The 24,673-nt window shown below is 35.6% G+C and overlaps 1 protein-coding gene across 4 annotated transcripts in view; it reads right to left on the bottom strand.

The window, feature by feature from the left end:
- CNKSR2 (connector enhancer of kinase suppressor of Ras 2) overlaps positions 1 to 24,673 on the bottom strand; it is a 296,606-nt gene that overhangs the window by 179,969 nt on the left and 91,964 nt on the right. For all 4 annotated transcript variants that reach the window (XM_075539028.1, XM_075539029.1, XM_075539030.1 and 1 more), the window contains exon 5: positions 4,627 to 4,668. In XM_075539028.1, the coding sequence (XP_075395143.1) occupies positions 4,627 to 4,668 (42 nt within the window). The remainder of the gene's footprint in view (positions 1 to 4,626; positions 4,669 to 24,673) is intronic.

The raw sequence follows: 24,673 nt of genomic DNA, 5'->3' as shown, positions 1-24,673 counted from the left end.
AAGAGTAGTAGAACTAGAAAGTCAAAGCATGAGACAGCGGGGTGGCTTTCCAGTCCACAGAGCTAGTAAAGCTGAGTACTTTGGGGCAGAAATATAGAATGGGGTGATTCTGGACACTTACTTGTGACCACTGGATTTATTTACCATGGAGCTGGAGTTGAGGCTTCCAGTAGAGTCGCATGCCCTTTGAGCATTTATTAGCAGCCCTAAAAGAACTATGTAATTTTCCCTGAGCAGGGGAGAGGCCAGGCCAACGAGCTGAGGACCAGAGAGGTTGGCCTCAGGGCATGGTACAGAAGAAATCATCCTAACGAAACAATTATGTCCTGAGAATTTCTCACCTAAATTACAACCTGTGAATTTCCCTAATAAACATCATAATCATGAGCAATGTCTGTGAATTCTGTGTGGCCACTGCCTTGAATTATCAAACCCTCAGAAACAGTGACTTGGATAAAAAGGCATGGAGGGTGGCAGTCTGTCTAACCTCTTCCTTGTGGCAGTCAGCTTTGGGAGCCAGAGAAGGTCAGATGTGGCCTCTTGCACACTGTTCCCACACGTGTGTTTTATCGACTATGCCGTAGTTCCCAAACGTATTTGGTCTGCTGCCCCTTTTCAGAAAAAATATATTACTTGGCAACCCTAGTGATTAAAACTTTCGTACTATAGCCTTTAACCCAGGATAAAATGTAGGCATCTGCTTTTGCAGCCCCCTGGATCGTTACAGCGACCCCCACCCCCAGGGGATGGTATAGCCCATTTTTGGATAGATCCTAACAGATTATGCATCAACTTAGAAGAATGGGAATTCCAAAACACTTCAGTGTGTTCACGTAAAACCTTACAGGCAGTCACTGGAAAGAACGTGGAGATACTGCATGTTTTTTAAAAAAAGTTCTGCATCAGGGTTATATCCTTTCATTATCCTTATCAATCTGCATGCTGATCAGATAATTGGAGAAGATAGCCTATAAGATGAATATGACATCAGAAATGAAGGAAGATGCATTCAAAGCTTGTGATGTGCAGATAACATAATCTTGGTTGTTCAAAGTGTTTACTGATGAAGATCAAAAACAAGTGATGGGATTCAGCCAATTCTCACCTGTTCAATAGAACCCACACATCATTTTTTGTTACATTAGGTGAACCAGTTGTTACAATGCACGTATAAGGTTGGAAGCTGAACAGCTACCCAATGCAGAAACCAAAATTTCTTTACACTTTTAAAATATTCACCTCCACAATAGCAGTGTTCTGATATTATTTATAAATAATAAACTACCTTTTGGTATACCTCTTTTATATTTAAAATGGTCATCAGGACAGTGAACTGATTGTTAAGTTATTTGAGTCTCACTACTGTCAATGGCTATATGCATCAGCATGTATTATACCGCAACATAAAGAAAATATCACAACTGGATCGATAAATATCACAATAAATGCAGAAATGCTTCAAGTTGTCAAAGATTGTATTTTACTTGGATTCATAATCAATCCTCATGGAAGCAGTAGTCAGGAAACCAAAGACTTTAATTGCATTGAGCAAATCTGCTACAAAAAAAACCTCTTTAACATGTTACGAAAATATCACTTTGAAGAATAAGGTATAGCCTGATCCAAGCCACGGCATTTCCATTTGCCTCATATGCATGTAAGATGGATACTAGATAAGAAAGATAGAATTGATGATTTTGAATTACAATGCTGACCAGTAATACCGTGGACTGCCAGAGGAATGAAAGCTTCTGTTTTGGAAGACATAAGCCAGATTGCTCCTTAGAACCAAGAATAGTCTTTTTTCCCCCTCACGTGCTTTAGACATGTTATCAGGAGGGGCCTATTCCTGGAGAAGGACATCATGTTTGGTACAGTAGAGGGAAAATGAAAGAAGTAGGCCATCAGCCAGATGGGCTGACACAATAGGTGTAACAATAGGCTCAAGCAAGACAATTGTGAGGATGGTACAGGAATGGGCAGTGTTTTCTGGTCTGTTGTACTTGCAGGTTTATTTTTAGTTGGAACTGAGTCCAAGGCACCTAACAAACCATCTAAATGAAATAAAGATTTGAGGGAAGGGTCTGAGCTAAGACGGTTGATGAACCTTTTTGTACCTCAAGCTACGGCGATTTCTTTTTTAAAAAAAAACATTTTAGTAGGGGCTCATACAACTCTTATCACAATCCATGCATATACATACATCAATTGCATAAAGCACATCTGTACATTCTTTGCCCTAATCATTTTCTTTCTTTCTTTTTCTTTTTTTACATTTTATTAGGGGCTCATACAACTCTTATCTCAGTCCACACATATACATAGATCAATTTTATAATGCACATCCATACATTCTTTGCCCTAATCACTCTCAAAGAATTTGCTCTCCACTTAAGCCCTCTGCATCAGGTCCTTTTTTTTTTCCCCTCCCTCCACTACGGTGATTTCTACTCAGGTGTGTGAGTTTCTCCTTGTTATTTTGAAATCACAGCCACATGGCAGCTGCTCTAAATATCTATGTATTCACTTTCTGGTACAGCAAAGAGGATTTTATTTGCTTTTACCTATTCATATGATTAATAGGCAAAACTTATTCATATAGTACATAGAATTCTAAATCATCTTGGCAGTATATCTCAGCTATGCTATTTATGAGTCAATGGTTGCCTACTGTTCTTTATTTTAAAACCTATTTGTAAATCCTACTAATTTATGGAAAATCATTATTTTTAAAATCTAGAGGCTGGGATACTACACAGTGGTTTTCCTTATTCCACCATTCATCTGGATATTTTAGTCGAAAATATTTTCACTTTTGCATATTTTTTCCTGATTAACACTTAATTGATATGATATAGTCAATCATTGATGCATGATTTAGACTAAAAAATTTGGTATTTGCCCATTAACTGATAACCACATCATCCAAAGAGAGTATTAAATTTGTTGCAGTATCTCAAATTATTTCATTTTCTGTAGACGTTTTTTACGCAGGTGTTATACTATGACTCTTTTGAAACTTGCTCATGCTATATATGCAACATTTTGATAGCTTCCAATATCATAATACTGTATGTGATCCAGAAGACATTAAAATTTGGATTGTCACCTAAAGACAATACCCCCCCCCCCACCAAAGTTCCATAATGTTTTCCATTGGAATTAATCTTCTTAAAACTCAAATCAGTAAGAAGTTGGTTATTGTTTTTAAACAATAAAAATACGAGTAAGACTAGATGCCTTTTGAGATGTATCTCACATTCTCTCAGCGCACTCCCTCCACCATTATTACAGAAATGTACTTGCCCTAATTGCACTGCCTTTCCTTTTCCACATGGAGCTCTCTAATGCCTCTGAGAACTTAGTAGTTTGAAAGAGTTAAGACCTCCAGGGGCAACACTGGACCAAGAGTAAAACTGGCCTGGAGCCAGTGGCAAATTCCCCTCCCCTTCTTCTGCCTTTGATAGGTGGCAGGTTGGAAAGTTCTGAGATCCTGATTGGATAGAACTCAAGCTCACTATTGCTGCTGTTGTTAGGTGCCCTAGAGACAATTCTGTCTGCTAAATCTTAATTTCCCCCGTTTCTCAGACCAACCAGGTGAATGGAAAAAGGATTGGTAGTAATTATTTTCCCTCCTGAACTAACTGTTAAAATAATAAATTAATTATCTATTCATCAAGCCATCTTTATAAATCACTATGGCTACCATCATTACTCAATAGCAATTATATAGTAGATTCTAACTCTTCTTGACATTAGAAAAAGTCTGCACTGGAATATTCTGAATTAATATTTTCTGACACATATTTAGGTAAATGTTAAAATATTTCTCTTTCTAAACATAAGATAAATTTTGTTTTAAAACTATCCAAATATTTTAGAACTATGAAACTCATAATTTGGAAGCAGGAAAAAAAGAGGAAACTATTAATTGATAGGCATAGAGATCTTAATTCACTTGGACCTGGCGCATGCAGAAACACCATGACCTTGCATTGTAGGTGAAGAAGTTCTTAGGACATATTGGCATCAACCAAGAAACTGATACACAAACAAAATTAGGGAAACTGTTCATCTTCAAGAAAAGTGAGTGCTTTTTACAAAACAATACTGATCACATAACGCATTTCTAATAAAAATTATCTTCAAAATCATTAATTGAATCAACTTTGCCAAATTAAAATAGGAAGGCTGGTGAATACTCAATAAAAGCAAAGGAAGTTTAGTTATTTAATGTAGTTAATATTCCATCAGAATGATGATAAGAGAAAGTTACTTTGTTACAAAGTACCTTTTCCTGATCTCTCATGTCGGAGATGAACAGTGAAAACAATGATTTCTAATTTTCTTTTTCCTGTAGCCATTATTTATTATGTTCCAACCTTATTACATATTACAATAAAAATACATAATATTTTTCTATTAGATATAATAGAATGATTACAGTTAACATAATGTATGCTTTGATTCTCTCTACAATTCCTATAAAAGATCCTGAAAATTGTATCAAAATGATGTAGTCACTACATTTTCTATGTTGATTTACTATTTTGCACATTTTATTTAATTACCAGTTAAACAAAGAAACAGTCTGTAATGATATGAATATACATCAAGTATACTTACCACGTGGAGAATTTTATTCTCTGTTTCATATACAGTACAATCCTAAAAAAAAAGAAGCATACACATTAGTTCCAACATATAAAACTTCATTTTAAAAATACTTTCTTTGGAAATGTGGAAACGTTTTGACAATTCAAGCAAAAAATTGAGGGAACTATTTAAAAAATCTGAAATTTTATACTAAAGTTAGTTCTATTCATTACTTCTGATGGGGGAAATTCTTATTTTTTGTTTAATTTTAATTTCTAATATTTTTCTTTTCACTACATAATATAGGATAACATACATTAAGGAGAAGTAAGAAGAGTATTAAAATAAATTATTGTGACTGCTTTTATCTGAAACATTACCTGTGATGAATGCATTTTTCTAAATATTGCTAGCATTTCAAATATCAATTTTATTTCAATAATCATACCGAAGTATAATAAATATTGTCATAGCAAATGTTGCAAGATATTCCAGAAATGTTCTTTATATTATACACTTAAAGTGGATACATGCTTCTAGTAAATATCAAGTTTATAACACTTATCAAACTTGAATCCCTGGAATTATCTATTTTTTAATTTTTAAATATTATTTTTGCCTTTTTATATGTAAGTGCTAGAATTACAATAAGCAGCAATATATCAAAGTGTTCTAAGCCTTGGCTTCCTCAAAGACTTAATAAAATGGGCATGAGTTCACTACTAGCCTTGTAAGGGTTAGGAATAAATGAGAATTGAAATACATTGTTTGGCAGTGTGACATACAGTAAATGATAAATATATTCAACTATATATTAATTGCTGGATATCATTTCTTTAATTCTAAAATGCTTATTTTATAATAAAGTTAACTACAAATTATTTTCCATATGGCTTTCTAATTAATTGAAATATTTTAAAGAATTACTGTTCAGTTCCTTTTTTCCCTTGAATTTAATTGAAACAAAATAGAATCTTGTTCAAAATAGTTTTTCGTAGTTTACTTACATGTTCGTGCTAGTGTACTTAACATTTTCACTCCTAGAAGGAGTTCCGATTTATTTTACAAACTAATAGAAATGAAGAATGGACTGAACCTTGCTTTTATGAGGGACTCCTGTGCCAGAGGAGAAGCTTACTACAAATCTGTCTATGTACTTATACAATGTCAACTGTGAATAAAACATGAGTTATTGTAAAGACAGGAGCCAAGGTGTAGATAAAACATTTATAAAGAGAATTTGTACTAAGATTTAAATTTATAATAGCCCAATTTTACAGAAATGACACTCCAGCACAATTACATTGTGAAGCGATGATTTGAGGAAACGTGGGCAGGTTTCCAGTTTCCGCATGCTAACTCTCTAACTTTCTTCAGCCACAGCAGATACAAGTTTTCCTATTTGCCTACCATTCCAGAAACAGAGGATATGATCAGTTGGTCAGATGTAAAAGGGATTTTCCCAAATTAAAAAACTAAAGTTCTAAGTCTGTACCATATTAATGGTATAACAACACAGGGGAAAACTGTGAGTGGGTACAGCCCAAAAAACCCTGATTTTTCCCCCCAAAACTATGTATTTAAAGTTTTTTACAAAACAACCTTAACACCTTCAAAGTACTCTCCATTACACTTAATACATTTGTCAAATCTGCAATTCCATTATTATTTTTTTAAATCATTTTACTGGGGACTCATACAACTGTGATCACAATCCATACATACATCCATTTTGTTAAGCACATTTGTACATTTGTTGCCATCATCATTCTCAAAACATTTGTTTTCTACTTAAGCCCTTGGTATCAGCTCCTCATTTTTCCCCTTCCTACCCGCTCCTCACTCCCTAATGAACCCTTGATTTTGAAAAATGTTCCCAAGAATGCAATCACAGATTTGAGAAATATATTAAGTATAATGGAGAGTACTTTGAAGGTGATGTTTGTTCTGTAAAAAAAAATTAATTACATAGCTTTGAAAAAAACTGTATTTTGGGGATACTCCCCTTATATTTAAATACATATTAGGTACTTTGAGGAAATAATTTCACTAGGTTATGAGTTTTAAAATTTGATTTTAAAATATTTGCTATGCAAGTATGCGTTTTATTTATGCCAAGGACCAAATCTTTCCTAAAAGCATTGTGCTAAATTTAAAAAGTCAAATACAACTGCATTTGGAGAAATCTACATTTTAGGAACCCATTTATGATATATCCTATGGAACAATACACTTCTGGCATTCTAGTTATTTTTAGGATAGAAGTAAATTTAGAATTTTCAAACTAGATTTTGAGCTATGCCACAATACACTCCTGGAAATTTCCTTCAGTAGTTCAAGTTTTTCCAGTCGAAGAACCACACTTGCTGCCATTGAGTCGATACTGACGCATAGTGACCCTATAGGACAGGGTAGAAGTGCCCCTGTGATTTTCCGAGACTGGAACTCTTTATGAGAGTAGCAAGCCTGTGTTTCTCCGTCAGAGCAGCTGCTGATTTTGAACTGCTGACCTTGGCGATCCCAGCCCAATGCATAACCACTACACCACATATAAAATAAAATTTGCATTTTGTCTTTATTCTTTTCCATATAATGCTTCCACAAATAATGTCCTGTACAGTTAAATGGACAAATTTCTTAATGAGGGGATAATATTCTTAAAAATGAGAACTCCTTCTTTAATTTTGAACATTTTTATTTTTAGGATTGCTAATTGCAAGTCAGCAGTTCAAAACCAACAGCTGCTCCACAAGAGAAAGATGAGGATTTCTATTCCCAAAAAGTTACAGTCTTGGAAACTCACAGGGGCAGTTCTACTTTGTGTAATAGGTTTATCTTTGAGTTGGCATCAACCTGATGGCACTGAGTTTTTCTTGGACAAATGATGCCCCTGAAACAGAATCTGGGAACAAGCATTTCATAATCAGCTACTGTTCCTGTGGAACAATAATGTATTTGCTATGCTGAGCAGAACACACAGAAAGCACTCCCTTACTATATATTTTCACTGATAAGTTAACAAGTTATAAGTACTGGGGTCAAAATGCTCACTAAAAGTAATATGTCTCACAAGAACAGAACTTAGGTTATTAATGATATATACACAAAAGTAGTGAAGAGCTACGGTGTAGTATATATGATTATAGTGGTACATATAACTATAGGAAGGGGCTTCAAAAAGTTCATGAAAAAAAATCAAATAAAAGATAATAGAAAATTTCCACAAACTTTTACAAGGCTCCTTATAATAATAAGTATTATAGCTCAGTCTCATTTTAGTGTTTATTATAGTAAGCTTTTACAAATGAGATAAAATATTATTTTTGCCTAGGGTGGAAAATGCAGAAGCTATTGGTGAGTTACAATAATCAAAATAATGAAAATAAAATTACTAAAAGTTGAGACATCAGTGGGGTAATGTATTTAAATATTTATTTTAAATAAAAACATAAATAAAAGGACAACAAGTCATTTGCTATTAACTCTATGTCAGGCTTCATGAGTGTTAGTCCTTGTGTTAGTCCGGCTTGCCCAGATGATATCCATTCATGCCACTGACCCGTGTATAAGCCGAACCCCAGTTTTTCAGCACATATTTTTGTGCTGAAAAACTCGGCGTAACCACGAGTATGTACGGTATATAAAACATTCACAATTAACATATACACATTCTACTTTTAAACTATCAGAATGTTTTCATATATCTGTGATTGATTCATAAAATGAGTTAGTCTTATATTCGAATTAATTAATTAAAGTAACCAAAACACTTTTATGGTATTATAGAAGATCTGGCTTCTTCTTAATGCAATTAACTGTCCAGAGGAACCCTGATAGCATAGTGGTTACACAGTGGGCTGATAGTCTCAAGTTCAGCAGTTCAAAACTGCACGTTGTTCCACAGGAGAAAGATGAGGCTTTCTCCTCCAGTAAATAGTTAAAGTTCCAGAAACCTTCAGGGGGCATTTCCACCCTGAACTATATATAGGGTCACTATGAGTTGGAATCGGCTTGATGGGAGTGAATTTTGAGACTGCTGAGTAATTAAAGCAACATAATATTCTATAGGAAGGGAGATAGATTCTGGCTTGATTAACAATACACCGACTTAATTTTCTGGAAGAGAGAATATTTAAGCTCATCTTAAATAACATTGAAATCTAGAAATGGGAACTGGGGTGGAAAGGAGAATATTTTAGGTTGTGCGAATACACTAACAAAGCCACGGCCTTGAAGGAGTAAAACTAATTACGGAATACAGTAATATATTGGGGAGCAGTACAGTGTGTAATAGCAGGCAAAAATAAGGCTAAATTGTGAAAACTACCAATGCTAGACTAAAGAAAATTGTTGTTTCTATTTTAAGGGGAAGTAACTTTTTAATTTTTCTAAAAATTTAATTTCTATTTTGAAGTTACAGTCTACAGGTTGACAAAAAAAATGCTACTGAGTCAAATAGCAGTTCCTCTTGATTTTTCTTGGGGAGATCTTGAAGACCGGGTAGCTTCCCTAGTGTCATTGTTGATACAGCAACATGTGTTGTGAGTGCATGTGTTGATACCCTCTGGTCCAGTTAACAATCTCCAAAACCTACCTTATTCCTTTCATCATGGCCCCTTAAATTTCAAGTCACAGATATGGTGACCTTTGCAAAGTTGTGTTTCTGCCAAGATATACCAAGTGGATGTTTTCACTCTGATATAAGGGAGGTATTAACAGATGTTTAAATATGGGACGTTAAACCCATTGTCATTAAGTCAATTCTGACTCAACGTGACCATGTAGAGTAGAACTGCTCCTTAGAGTTTCAGAGGCTGTACATTTTTACAGGAACAGACTGCTGAATTTTTCTACTCCAGAATAACTGGTGGATTTGAACCAGGGTACCTGTGGTTAGTTGTCCCATGCCTACTCCATCCACAGTGCCACAAGCACTCTTTATGGTTAGATTGGGGTCTATTTTAAGTTTTCTGGAAATAAAGGAAAGGAGGCCAAAGGCTTGAAATGAAGAAAAACTGGAGGCATGGAAATCAGTTGGAATACCCATTTCAATAGAAAATATGTTACATACGCAGAAAGGAAAGATGGGCCTGGGTAGATGCCACACTTACAGCCAGAATGAAAGAGTTTTAGTGACTGGTTACATACAGAGAATAATGGGAAGGGAAGAAGTCAGCATTGCTTCAGGTCAGGGTTTCAAGCCTGAGCAATGAATGACATAGAGTTGATACCAAGGGCTCAAGTAAAAACATTTTTGGAAATGTTGATGGCAATATATGTACAAGCGTGCTTAATACAATTGAATGATGGATTGTCATAAGAGTTTTAAGAGCCTCCCAGTAAAATGATTAGTAAAAAAAGAGAGGATCTGGGAGATTAAAATACATAATTACACTCTGGTAACGTGAAAATAAAAATGGCTAAGAGATAAGACATCAAGTTGTCCAGCATAAAGTTGCAAAAGAGGGGCTGGAACTAAAACCGAGTCAGAGACATAAGCAATTTGCATACATAAGGGGGAATAATAACAATAGCTGATGAGTTCATCAAAATAGACTATGCACAGTGAGAAGAGAACTGAGGATAGAACTTCAGGAGTAAGAAGCAGAGAAATGATAAACAATGTCTATTTTAAGTGAGAGACTGAGCAAAATGATATTGAGAACCTTTGAAGATGACTTTTAACATAATGATGGGGATGAAATACTTGTTGAAAAGGATAGGGTACGGAATGTAGACGAGGAAGCAACAAAAATTAATACATTACTATTCTAGGAAATGTTTCAACATAGGAAAGTAACTGAACATTTTATGGGAAGTGGGGTTCAAGCAATAGAAAAGGGAGGAAAAATAAAAAGGTAGTTTACAGTTTAAAAAAATTATTAAATAACACACAGGTAAACAAGTTTACATTACTCAATTAATTTAAATATTATAAATGTAAACAATGCCCGAGGGATGCTCTATATAACATGATTACTGTTGGAAGATTGCATCAGGGAAAAATGAAGATCTGGTTCTATCTACCAACTAAAGAGAATATATAAATAAAAGGTTTAGTATGGCAAATATAGACCAGGGATAATGACTTAAAGAGTGATATCAAAGGGAAAACCAAATGAATCCAGAATATATCCACATGGAAGAATGGTAAGTGTGGTAAATTCATCAAGCAGAGTCTTTCTGGTTACTGACTGCTGTCATTCCGGATTAATTTGGATCAGAACTAATTCATCAAGTCCTGTCTTTGTATGCATGTGTACAGCAAGGGTCTTGGAGCAGCATTGTTCAATAAGACTTTATGCAATAAAAACATTCTGTCTTTGTTGCCCAATTCGATACCCTATAATAGATATATATGTGTATAGAGCACTTAGGAGCCACGGTGATGTAGTGGGTTACACACTCGGCTACAAATTATGAGGTTAGCAGTTTGAAACTACCTGCCACTCTGCCAGAGAAAAATGGGTCTTTCTATTCCGATAAAGAGTGACAGTCTCAGACACCCACGGGGCAATTCTACTCTGTCCTATTGGGTCTCTATGAGTAGGAATGTACTTTTCGTTATTTATTTGAGATCTCACAGTTACAAAATATGAGGGAGCCACTTAACAGAAATTGCAAACAAATAACAGTTTAAGGGACTATCTAAGAAGGAAAAATGAAAGGGATTTAATGAAGTTATTGACTAGAGGCTCTATTTTTCATTCTGTAAAGAGCAGATTCCAAGATGTTATGACAGTACAGTAGCAGCAAAGTACAATGAAACCAATTCTTCTTATAGGACCAACTATGGGAAAGAGCCATGAAAAGGAGCTCCAATTACCCATAGCTTTGTGAGCAAAGATAAAGTGCCAAGGAGTAAAAACAATTCTCTGAATTGGATAAGTTTATCTTGTTTGGAACTTGAATTTGGTTTACAAGATCCAAACTAAATTTAGATTCATCAAGGACTGAAAGCTAAGTGTCCTGAGAGCAAAGAGGATTGCATGCCAAATAGATAGGCATTTGCATTGTTCCCAAATGTGCTATCGCACTGTCATTCAACTACATAATTGTATATCTTGAGAAAACCAGAATAAGAATGATTTCTTTTCACACTAAACAAATACTTATTGATCAATATCCACGTTCCAGGCACTATCCTGGTTCTGGAGATACAATAGTGAATAAGACATTGATATCATCACACTGCTTACAGTTTACTGAAATTTACGGAAAAATATTTCTTGAAAAATACTGTGATGGATTAAGGGCAGATGGCTATGCAGGGTCAGAGTATTCAACCAACAAATAAACTAATTGATGGTAATAAAGCAACTTGGATATTTAGTGTTCAAAATGTAAAATAATCAAATTAGTGACTGTAGGGAAAGCCAACATTTAAATTTCCTTATAATTATTTATGTTGATTTTTAATAACATGGGGATAGAGTGAAAAGCATACATATCTTAACCAACTCTGGTTTTTGCAGCTTCCCCAATGATTTCATTTGGCCCTAATGCCTTATCTTATATGAATTAGAGGTAACTTCCCAGAGTAAATGATGTGTAAACCGAGGTTAGAAGATGTTATGACTTAAAGATGGTAGAAGTGCTTTGCATAAAATAGTCTCAGAGACTAATCTGTGTATGTATGGCAGTATGACTATTAACAAAGGAAAGAACAGTGAGAGATGAAACAGAAGAGATCAAAGTTGAGCGAATTTGATCATGTGATGCTCTGAGTCATTTAAATGCTATGACTTTTATCCAGAGGGTAAATCAAAGAGGTAACTGATATGAAACTTTGGAGCTGCTCTATGGGAGAAAAACAAGGTGGTCTGCTCCCATTCAGGGCATATCTACCCTGTCCTACAGAGTTCCTATGTGTCAGAATCAACCTGTCAGCAGTGAGTTTTTGTTTTCATGATTTTATACCCTCCTGCTTAAATCCCTGATCCTCTTATCCTTGGCTTGAAAATTAATAATTTATAAATTATCAAGGATTCATGAGGGCTCAAAGTAGAAAGAAAATGTTTTCAAAATGATGATGGCAACAAATGTACATATGTGCTTTACATAATGGATGTGTGTATGGATTATAAGAGTTGTAAGAGCCTCCAATAAAATAATTTAAAAATATTTTGTTAGAAGAAAAAGAGAATATACCGATTTTAAAAATCATATATAAACATTTACTGGAAGGATACATAGTAATACTGACTGACACTGAAGGGATCTAAAAACATGTTAATTTTGAGTATTGGTATATATGATATATTGCTGTGCTATTCTTCATTTTCTGTTTTTGGGGGGGCTCTTACAGTTCTAATCATACATACCATTGTCATCATGCACATTTGTACTTATGTTGCCATCACCCATTTTAAAATATTTTCCTTCTACTTGAGCCCTTGGTATCAGCTCATTTTTCCCTCCCTCATGAGCCCTTGATATGTTACAAATTATTATTTTCATATCTTACACTGACCACTATCTTCCTTCCCCCACTTTTCTGTTGTTCGTCCCCTGGGGGGTGTGGTTTATAAGTCGATCATTGCGATTGGTTCCCCCTTTCTCCCCTCTCCTTCCCACCACCCTCATGGTATAACTACTCTCATTATTAGTACTGATTCATTTATCTGTCCTGAATTCCCTGTGTCAAGAGCTCTCATCTGTACCAGTGTACATGCACTGGTCTAGCCAGATTTGTAAGGTAGAATTGGGGTCATGAGTGGGGTGGGGCACTAAAAAACTAGAAGGATATTGTATATTTCATATGTGCTATACTGCACCCTGGCTGGTTCACCCCTTCCTTGTGACCTTTCCGTGAGGGGATGTCCAATTGTCTACAGATGGGCTTTGGGTTGCTACTTAACCTTTGCCCTTGTTCACATGAATATGATTGTTCTGGGTCTTTTGATGCCTGATCCCATCGACACTTTATGATCACACAGGTTGGTGTGTATGTACTTCGCCCATGTGGGTTTTCTTGCTTCTCAGCTAGATGGCCACTTATTTAGCTTCAAGCCATTAAGACCCCAGACACTATATCTTGTGATAGTCGGGCCCCATCAGCTTTCTTCACCATGTTTGCTTATGCACCCATTGTGTCTTCAGCAATCATGTCAGGAAAGTGAGCATCACAGAACGCCAGGTTGTTAGAACAAAGTGTTCTTGCGTTGAGGGATTACTTGAGTAGAGACCCAATGTCTGTGTGCTACCTTAATACTTATTATATAAATATATGTAAATAGATCTATTTCCCTATAGTTACATATCGATATATTTACATATGTGACTGTATTTATACCTCTCTAAATGTCCTTTGCCTCCTAGTTCTTTCCTCTCTTTTACTTTTTTTTTGTCTTGTCCCGCTATCACGTTTGACCTTCACTTGACTTTCATTAATACCTCTTGGCTACATTGCACTTGATCAAGCCCCATCAGGCATCCTACACTCTCCTCGCCATTGATTTTAGATCACTTATTGTTCCATTGTCCCTGGGTTTGTTGGCTCTCCCATTCCCCCAGCTTCCTCTCTCCATGTCCCCTGGAATGGTGAGTCCCATTGTTTTCTCCTTGGGATTGTTTACCCTGTCTATCTTATGTAAATAGACATGAAAAAACAATAACCAAACTAAACATCAACAAAGAAAAGCCTATATATAGATCCAGGTCTGTCTGTTGACCTTTATGAGTGCTTACCAGTTGAGTAGGATGAGGTACCACACCCTGACCCCCATCCTCTGAAGTCTATTTTGGGGATTCCTCAGGGACTTCATTACTTTGCTCCCCCCTTGGTACTCTGTAGCTCACCCTTTTTGTTTTGCCCCAGTATGGGGGGGGGTGTCAGATCTTTCTGTGCTTAACTCCCCCCTCAAATTTATTATTCCACAAATAAAACAAAGAAACATATATTGCTATCTACAGTTTTCAGTAGGTTGGAGATAATACCGGAGGGGTGGGGTTTAAGAATCACCTTTGAAGTTTCAGGAAAAGGCAACAAAAACCACACATTATACCAACAGTTTGACTGATAACACTGGTTCCTTTGTTGGACTAGTTAGTAGATATGTTCAACTAAAAAGCAGGAAAATTAATTGGCATCCAAATACTGTTCATTAGCCCCACATCTTTTAAGGTGTGCTACTCAGTGGTAAAAAAGTGGAAACTACCTTGGCTATTTGCCAGTGAACATAGCCAACACGTTTACCTTACACAACATTGCTTTCCAAAATTCTGAACTAGTTCTCCCCAAGATCAAAATCATATCATTGTGAATGAGATGGCATGTGGGGTGGAGACCCAAAGCCCATCTGTAGGCAATTGGACATCCCCTTATGGAAGGGTTGCGGGGAGGCGACAAGTCAGTCAGGGTGCAGTGTAGCAATGACGAAACATACAACTTTCCTCCAGTTCCTAAATGCTTCCTCCCCCCCCCCCACCACACACACACTACCATGATCTGAATTCTACCTTACAAATCTGGCTAGACCAGAGGATGTACACGGGTACAGAGAGGAACTGGAAAGGAATCCATGGCGGATGAGCCCTTTAGGACCAGTGGTGAGAATGGTGACACTGGGAAGGTGAAGGGAGGGTGGGTTGGAAAGGGGGAACCAATTACAAGGATCTACATGTGACCTCCTTCCTGTGGGATGGACAACAGAAATGTGGGTGAAGGGAGATGTCGGACACTGTAAGATATGACAAAATAATAATTTATAAATTATCAAGGGTTCATGAGGGTGGGGGGAGTGGGGAGGGAGGGGAAAATGAGGAGCTGATGCCAAGGGCTTAAGTGGAGAGCAAATGTTCTGAGAATGATGAGGACAATGAATGTACAAATGCGTGTTACACAACTGATGTATGTATGAATTGTGAGGAGTTGTATGAGCCCCTAATAAAATGATTTAAAAAAATAAAATGTAGCTTCATTGCATTTGACAAGGAAAGGCTAATGTCTCAGTAGTTGAATGGATATGGAGATCTTTTTAGTATATCGAGATGGGGGTAGGGACCAACTGTTTTTTGAGCATCCTGATGGGTCTCTAATAAATTCACAAAAAGCAACAAAGCTTTTCAAGGTTTAAATGAAAAAATTGTTAAAAAGTTAAAGTGTCAGGGTACCAATAATTAGAAAACTCAGAGTAAGATTATAATTCCTTTAATAACTTATAATATATAATAGCTTTGTTTTGATGCTATAGAGAATCAGGAAGTTATTTCCCATTGTTAATTAAGAGTTTATTTGACATGTCTAGAGTTGAGATCTGCATAATATTTAATATTTCCATCCGTTACCTATTAGTCAGTCTCTCCATTAGATTATTAATATTTTTTGAAGAAGAAATCCTATAGTCAACTGCATTGTCTCATTTTATATATTTTATACTCTATTATGGGCATATATCAGCTATGAATATTTATTCCACTTCTCTATTTTAAATTCTATAATAAACATCTTATATTAGTTTTATAGACTAGATACAAAAATAAAACGTTTAATGCTATATTTTTGAAAGCAAAATTCCTAATTGCCAAACAAACTAGTACATTTAGTTTCTTCGTACTCCCACTGAGTGCAAAAATAGACTGAGATTCGCAGCTTTAAAAACATTTTAAACGTGATTTTGTTTTCCAATTTTAATCCATATTATCTCAGGAGATATTTTCAACAGAAATAATTGGGCCATTCTCTACATGAAGGTTCATATTATATAAAAACATAAATAACTTTATATTCATGCTTGTAATATCCTTTTATATATAATGAGAAACCTCTCTAGCTTCTGGATGACCAAGTCACTTATTATAATGCATCTAATATATTACAAAAGGGAAAAATGTTACAAGGTCTAAATATGAGACAATTGGTTCCTTGTGACAAATTCAAATTATGAGTTCAAGCAAAGTTAATACCCAAATTAAAATTAAACAGTAATTCAAGATTATCCACTTGGTATTGTCAGAGATTAAATTAATGTTATGATACAATTGTATTATTGATAAACATTTATTAGCCCACGTAGCTTCATTCCTTTTATGTTTTAGATTATATTTTCTTAGACAAAATGGAACCTTTTTTTCTGCCTCAGTAACTGTGAGCAACATTTATATTGATGTATACAACAAGTATTTTTAGATTATTGATGATAATATATTTATCTCCTGATAAACAGTATGCTATCTAGTTAATGGTGCTATCTTGAATCAAGGTTTAATGTGGTATATCTTAATAATCTATAGACTCATTATTCATTTAGGATTTTCTCATAGTAATGTCCCAGATATTAAATTGGATGTAATAGTCATAACTTTTTAATATCATACATCATTATATATAAAGTATTTAAAAATTAAATATGGTGAAAAAAGCAGAAAATAGCATGCTGTTTGCTACACAAGAAAACTTAATTAGTACATCTATTACTTCTTTTGTTATTACTGACAGTAATACTATCTACATCTTTTAAGGTATCTGTGCAAGATGACTCAACACATAACATTTTCACACAAATAACACATTTTTACATAATTTTTACAAACTGATCAATCACCTTGTGTGTTAGTTTCCTATGTGCACTATGTACATTATAGGCAGGCATATTACTTCTGTGACAAATATGGTAGTCTAGGTTTATAAAGGAACCAACTTAGGAAAATCATCCATTTCAGCATTCCTTTTTATATGATATGTAATATGTTTTAAAGTTTTTGCTGCAAGGTATGCTGGTGTTAGAAAAGCTGGAATGATAATAAATTATTAGGTCCCAATATTTTAAATAGTATTTTACTGAATCATACAATGATTTCATCACTGTCACTTTACCTGCAATTCTGAGCCTTCAGGAAATATGCAGCTAACAGGAATAAAGTTTTAAAAAAAACTAACATGAATAAAGGTTTTAGGTGTGCATGTGTTTATATATAATGCTTTATTCCAGACTGGTAAAAAGATGCAGGTGTATACATATAACATTCCTCCAGCTACTATAGAGCTCTGGGAATACCATATATTTTTTAGTTCTAAATAAGTATAATTTTCATTGTCTTTGGTAAAAACCTGAAATAATTTAGTATTATTTCTAATAGCGCTATAGCTAATTTCTGATTAACTATATATAGTAGAATGATATAGAACAGTATTCAAAGATATTATGTCTTCAAGATTAATTAACACCACTGAAGATAATTTATAGGATTACACATAAAGCACACTGAATTAAATTTATTTAAATATAAAGTTAATAAAATAGGCTCATCTTTCATATTGCTTTCAGTGTGCTTGCTAAATAATGCAATTCACATTGTGTAAAAATTACATATAAAGCTTGTCCTGGATTTTGGTCTGAAATGCCCTAGTTTCAATCCCAAGGGTCCAGTCCAATTTTCAGGTCACCTAGAATGTCTGATTTTGGAAGGCTCAAACACCAACCCAGAGTAGACACTAAAACCAGTATTTAAGTTGCCTTTGAGCTGGTGGTGAGGCGATCCTGACTAGGTTTTTCATATATTTTAATAATACATGAACTATAAAACACATTCTCTGTCTACTCCTTTATAATTGATGTCCCCCTTTAGATCGTTATATGTATTCAATTGTTACTTGAATGGTAATCTGTTTTAAAACATATTCCATAGGTCTATTATCTGCTGGCCCTTCAAAGCTTGTTACACATTTTGTGATTTGACATCATTAACTCTGGGTTATTTAAATATATGGGTAGGGATGGGAAAATCACGGGTCATCAAAATTCATTTCTGTATTATTTTGAATGAGAATATTTGAATGTATGCTTCAGAATATGAAGCCTAATTAATGGAAGCCTAAAATTAATGGAAGCCTAAAAAATGGAAAGAACATACCACGTAAAATGAAAATCCTTTAGAAAAATCATTCTAGGGGGAAAAAGATGAGCTGATACCTAGGGCTCACACAGAAAGCAAATGTTTTGAGAATGATGATGGCAACATATGTACAAATGTACTTGACACAATGGATGTATGTATGGATTGTGATAAGAGTTGTGTGAGCCCCCAATAAAATGATTTCTTAAAATCATTCTAATTCTAGAAAGAGGTCTTTTTTCATGGTTATCCAAAAGCAAAATAAGTCCAACATTATAACTTTAGGTTTTGAGGGAGCAAGCAATTAGCTGAGGTTAGAGGCCTTGGAAAAAGACACACTAGAAGGGCCGTGCAACATGCCATATCATGGGCAAACTCAGAATTTAATCTTCACAACACCCTTACAAGGCTGACAAGGTAATAATCTACTTTTAGAGAAAATGATGAAATATCAAATATAAAAAGTAATTCGTCAAAATTCATACCATCTACCAAAGAGCAGAAGCAGAATGGTGAATCCAGATCTACTTGATGTTAAGATTCCTTATGTGATTTTGGCAAAAATCTACACTTTTAAAATACTTACAAATATATATTTAAACGTTTGAACCATAAATGGCTAATTTAATAAATACTAGAAAATCTCTTAATTTTTCTTAGGCATATAAAACACATAAAGTCACTAAATTAAATATGAGTGAGGATACATAGAAAAGACCTATATATTTATTCCATATGAAACATTGCATATAGTACACATTATTAGGGATAAGATGTAAAAAGGGGCATAAATAAGGATGGGTCTGAATTGGAATACATCATAAATTGTACTGTGATATATATGTTGTTGAATTACATGTATTTCAAACACCAACAGGGTCAATGATGTGGACATGTTTCAGTGGAGTTTCCAGGTTAAAGAAACCTAGGAAAAACTCATGCTGTTCTACAAGTGTACATAAAAAGTATTGCTATAAAATCATAGAAACTTTTATTAAGCAAAAATATGAAAACATGAAGCTACTGTTTCTTAGGCATGACATTCATCTAGGTCTATACACATCTGAAGGTGCTGTTTCCATCTCTCTAATCCTACCCCAAAGAATTTTGAACTCTTTGATTTACACCGCATCAAAATGGCAGTTTGGGTTTTCCTGAGGGACAGAAATCATGGTCCTTCTATGTATTCTTTACTTTTAGGGGGGAAAGGAAGTCTACAGGGGCAAGATTTGGGCTGGACAGTGGGCGAGTTAAGGTGTCCTACTGAAATTTGTCATAGGACAGCCCTGATACTCTCTTCAGGAAATGAGCAAGTGTATTGCAATGGAAAAAAACTCCTCAGGGGGGGGGGGAAGGCGGGGAAAACTTTTTATTCCCAATGCAATTCTCCATTTTCTTAAAACTTCTTCCTAATAAGCCTTAGTGATAGTTCTGTATTCTTCAAAAACTCTATGAAGATTTTCCCTCGGGGATCCCAAAATCATTCTGAGTCATCAGCATCTTCCGAGTTAACCTCTGTGTCTTGAATTTACGTGGCCTCTCAGATTCTCTTAGGGGACATTTTTGGAAGGTATCCGCACGAAACTTCCCCAAACCTCACTGCCAGCAAGTCAATTCCAACTTATAGCAACCCGACACAGTTGTATACTTATACTATGTGTACTACTGGGAGAACATATCCTCAACAATCACTGATCAGTCATCTTTAAACATGTTTGTTTTGAATAAACTGTTTATGTATGAACTGGTATACAAAAACAACAATACCTTTTGACTTACCCTTGTCCTCTAAAAAATTAGTAAATATATTTTGATGGATTATAACAGAATATGGCCGATATAGTGCTGGAAAATGAAGCCCCTCCATTGCAAAGCACTCAAAACACACAGTGGTCTTAACAATGGAGTTGACGATACACTAACAATTAGGAAGTTGGTGTAGAACCCTACAACAGTTTTATTCTCTACATGGGGTTACCATGAGTCAGAGCCAACTAACAACAAAAGTATCTGAAAACAGGATGGAATAATACAGGCAAACGATTTACCTAGATTGTCTTTAGGTTACACCATTACAAGCAATGCTTTTTTCTTCCTTTTTATTACTTGTACTGCATATATATATATATATATGCATATATATATGTGCAAAGCAGTTTATATTACTTTTACTATTTAAAAAATTTAAGGTGGCATAGAGTGTGGTGCACAAAAAACATTATACTGATCGCATAAAAAATATCAATGGTATACATTTTAATCTAAAAAAAGAGCAAAGATCATAAAAACACTTTCAACTTCTAAATGAACTTTCAGTTCCTAGCTAAAATTCTCTCCATTAATAATTTTTATTACTAAATATTATTTCTTCAAGTTTTTGTGGGTAGGAAACAAGACTTGTGTATGCATACTTTAATCAATGTTTTAAAGAAATCTATAAAATGATTAGCTCTACATTCCTTTCTTTATCATGTTCTTTCATAACAAATATACGTCAAAGACTACTGATTTTCTTTATTTTCCTTTCCCCCCCAACTTTCATCTGAAAAAGCAAAATGTTTCCCACCCTATTCAGATAGTGAAGTTCAAGGAAAATTAGATCTAAAAAAATTGGAAAATGAGAACGTCTATAAAAGAAGTTCGATCACCTTCCTCACATAATCGCTGAAGACGAAAGTGCGCATAAGCAAGTGTGGTGAAGAAGGCTGATGGTGGCCGGCTACTGAGAGATATAGCGTGGGGACTTAAAGGCTTGAAAGCAAACAAGCGGCCATCTAGGCCAGAAGCAACCAAGCCCACACGGAAGCAGCACACTAACATAGGTGACCGTGAAGGACAGAGGAGACCAGGTCTCCCACATCAAAGGTGGGGTGGTGGTGAGAATCACATCACCGTGAAAGAGGGGTAGTGCGTGATGGGGACCCAATGCCCATCTGTAGACAGCTGGACACCCCTTCCAGAGGGGTAGTGTGGAGGAGATGGGCCACTCAGGGTTCAGTGTAGCAACAGTGACACTCAAAACCTTCCTCTAGTTCCTGAACGTTTCCTCCCCTCCCTATCATCATGACCCCAATTCTACCTTGCCTTGCGGACCTGGTTATACCAGAGGATGTACAGCGGTGCAGTGGGGATCTGGAGGCACAGGGAATCTAGGACAGACGAACCCCTCAACACCAGCGGTGGGAGTGGCGACACCAGGAGAGAAGGGGGTGTAGAAAGGGAGAACCGATCTCGGAGATCTATGTGTTACCTCCTCTCTGGGAGATGGGCAATGGGGAGGCGGGTGAGGGGAGACGCCAGGGAGTGTAAGATAAGATATAATAATTATTTATAAACTATCAAGGGACCAGGGGTGGGATCGGGGAGGGAGGGGGACTGGGGAAAAAAAGGGAAACCGAGCTGATTCCAGGAACCCAAGTGGAAGGTGAATTATGAGAATGGCAAGTGCAATGAATGTATAAGGGTGTTTTGCTCAATTGATGTATGTACAGACTGTGATAAGAGCCTTATGAGCCCCAATAAAAAGATTTTTAAAAAAAGAAGTTTCAAATCAATACAACTGAGAAACCCATTTAAGGTAAAAGCATATTTCCAGAACTTGAGTTTTAGAAGAATGTTTTACTCCCCCCGGAGAAGAATTTGTTTCAATTGACGACATTGATTCTAGAGCTCCGGGAGAGGGACATATCTGATCAGAGCACACTGGAGCAGATGAAGGGGGAGGAGGAGACAGTGGAGCACAGCCTGGCCCACCAGGCCGTGAGGATGATGTTCCTGAGTAGAGCAGCCAGTCCACAGAGAGAACAACATGGCTGGCCCCACTATGAGACATGATGACCCTCAGGGACTAAGGGCGATACAGGGGACAGCGCTGGAGACACAGTGTGGGAATTGCACCTGACCTGATCCCACCACACCGAGGCAAAGCACTGGGGGAGTGCAGCGGAACAGCAAGGGAATGGAGTGGCAAGGTCCCCAGGGAATGCTGAAAGTGGACTTTGGGGCCAGGGCGTGGTGCCCCAACAGACTGGACTGGAAAACGCTCCTAAGGGCCAACAAACTATCCTTGAACTAACTTAAAAAAAGTTTTACTCTATATTTAGCATTTTAAAAATTTGAGAATACATTTACTTTTTCTCTCAGCATGCAATTCAGTGTTTTACATTCAACTGTAAGTGCAAGTCAAGAAAATTATTAAAAACCAAATAGAGAAATATGTGTGTGTATGCAGTATTTAACACAGTTTTTACCCTGATTTTTAATCAAATCTCTTTATTTCATAATTGGCACTTTTTTCACTTCACCTTTGGAACCAATTAAAAATACATCTAATATCATTCTAGCAATGAATGCATGTGATTATTTGTTTGTAGATGGCACATGGCTTGTGCAAGGTGAAATAGTCAAAATCTCCCAAGATTCATTTCCCCCACGCATAGTCCCTTGCACCAAATATTCCAAACTTTATCAACGTTTGTGCTCTTTTTTAAACTAGTGACAATTTACTTCAAAATTTTTGTATTTGAAGTGATGAATATAAAAATGGTACAGACTACTTTTAGGTTAAGCTGATACCCATTAGGGCAAACATCATGGCAATTATCTCAATGCTGACAAGAAGTGTGTGGGTACCTGTCTTATTTTTCTGATTCCGTTGCTAACAGTGCTCTAAGTGAAGCTTCAGCTCTTTGTGAAAATTTGTTCCATTTAGGATTTTAAAACTACTGTTCCTTTTTTCGCAAAAGTGTTTTTATAACCAATCTTATGTCAGAAGGAACATGTGGAGGGGGGGAATTATTTTTAAACGACTTTAAATATAACTTATTCAACCCCATCACAACTGACAATAAAACAGATTGATTAAATGAATTCCTCTCAAGCATAACATTAGGGGGGGAAATCTATATTATCTTTCTCCTCAAATTCCAGCATAATTTAAGGTAGTTGTGGCCACTGTCAAGAAGTATTTTCCACTGGCTTTATAATGTTACCTCTTCCTTTTGTGCTAAGGGGGGGGTGGGACTTGTGACAGTTTATTTTTAGATATTGATCATCTCATCTTGCTTCAAAGGGAATAAAAATAATTAAAGTTGAGTAAAAAATAATTTGAAGCACAGTAGATTTAAAAGCCTAGCTACCATCTTAACTGTTCAGATGAGGTTTCTTTAAAGCTTGGTAATAAATGCGTGCCCCAGATTTTTTTTATATCTAAACCTTCCTTATTCAAACTGGCCTCTTTTACTGGTAGCTTAAGTTTAATTTCTATCTTTAGATACTTCCTACAATTCCAAATGAAGGGAGTGATTAATGTGTATATAGTAGTTGAATGGAAACATTAGATAGGCATTAACTGTTCATCAAGTTATATCTTCTATTTTAAAATATAAGGACTTGTTTATGCTGTGCTATTATCAAACTATCGTAGAATTTTTTCAATGCACACGGCATTTAAAAAATCTAAATTAATTTTTAATGTTTTTGTAAAACATAGAAAAGAACCTTCTAATAGAAAGCATGTATAATTCCATTATTAAAAATAAACACTTAACTATTTTTTTCATCTCCTTCTCGTTTGCTATTATAGGTAGCAATGGTCAAGACAGCCCAATGAAAGACCTACAAATATCAGTAAACTTGGTGCCTAAAAAAGATGACATCATATATCATGAGAAAATAATGCTTTCTTAAAGAGATGGTTTTAAAATACTAGTATACATCCTTATGATTAAATTTAAAAGATATGTCTTATTAGCTTTACATATTTGCATAGTATTTCAGATAGTTTTGTTCACATCCATTCTAGCCTTGGAAACTGCCTATGAAGATCAATACTTTTATTTTAAGCATATTAATTTAGATGCAGAGTGATGGGCATCTCTGGGGTTCTTTACATGAATAGCAAAGTCAGAACTGTAGATTTTACTCAGGAGATGAAAAAAGTGAATATTAATTTAAGCATTAAAGAAAAATTTCTTTTAACAGTACAAATGAGCACATACTATAGTAATATAAGGAGACCTGGTGGGGTAGTGGTTATGCATTGGGCTGTGATTCGCATAGTTAGCAGTTCAAAACCACCAGCAGGTCTGTGGGAGAAAGACTGGGTTTTTTAGTCCTGTAACAGTTAGTCTCAGAAACCCACAAGGTGTTGCTATGAGTCAACATTGACTCAATGGCAGAGAGTTTGGTTTTTGGCTCGTAAGGTAGATAACATGAAAATGAGTAACACATTGTTTCTGTC

Source organism: Tenrec ecaudatus, chromosome X (genome assembly GCF_050624435.1).
Source record: "Tenrec ecaudatus isolate mTenEca1 chromosome X, mTenEca1.hap1, whole genome shotgun sequence".
Lineage (NCBI taxonomy): Eukaryota > Metazoa > Chordata > Mammalia > Afrosoricida > Tenrecidae > Tenrec > Tenrec ecaudatus.
This window is presented reverse-complemented; position numbering and strand designations above follow the sequence as displayed.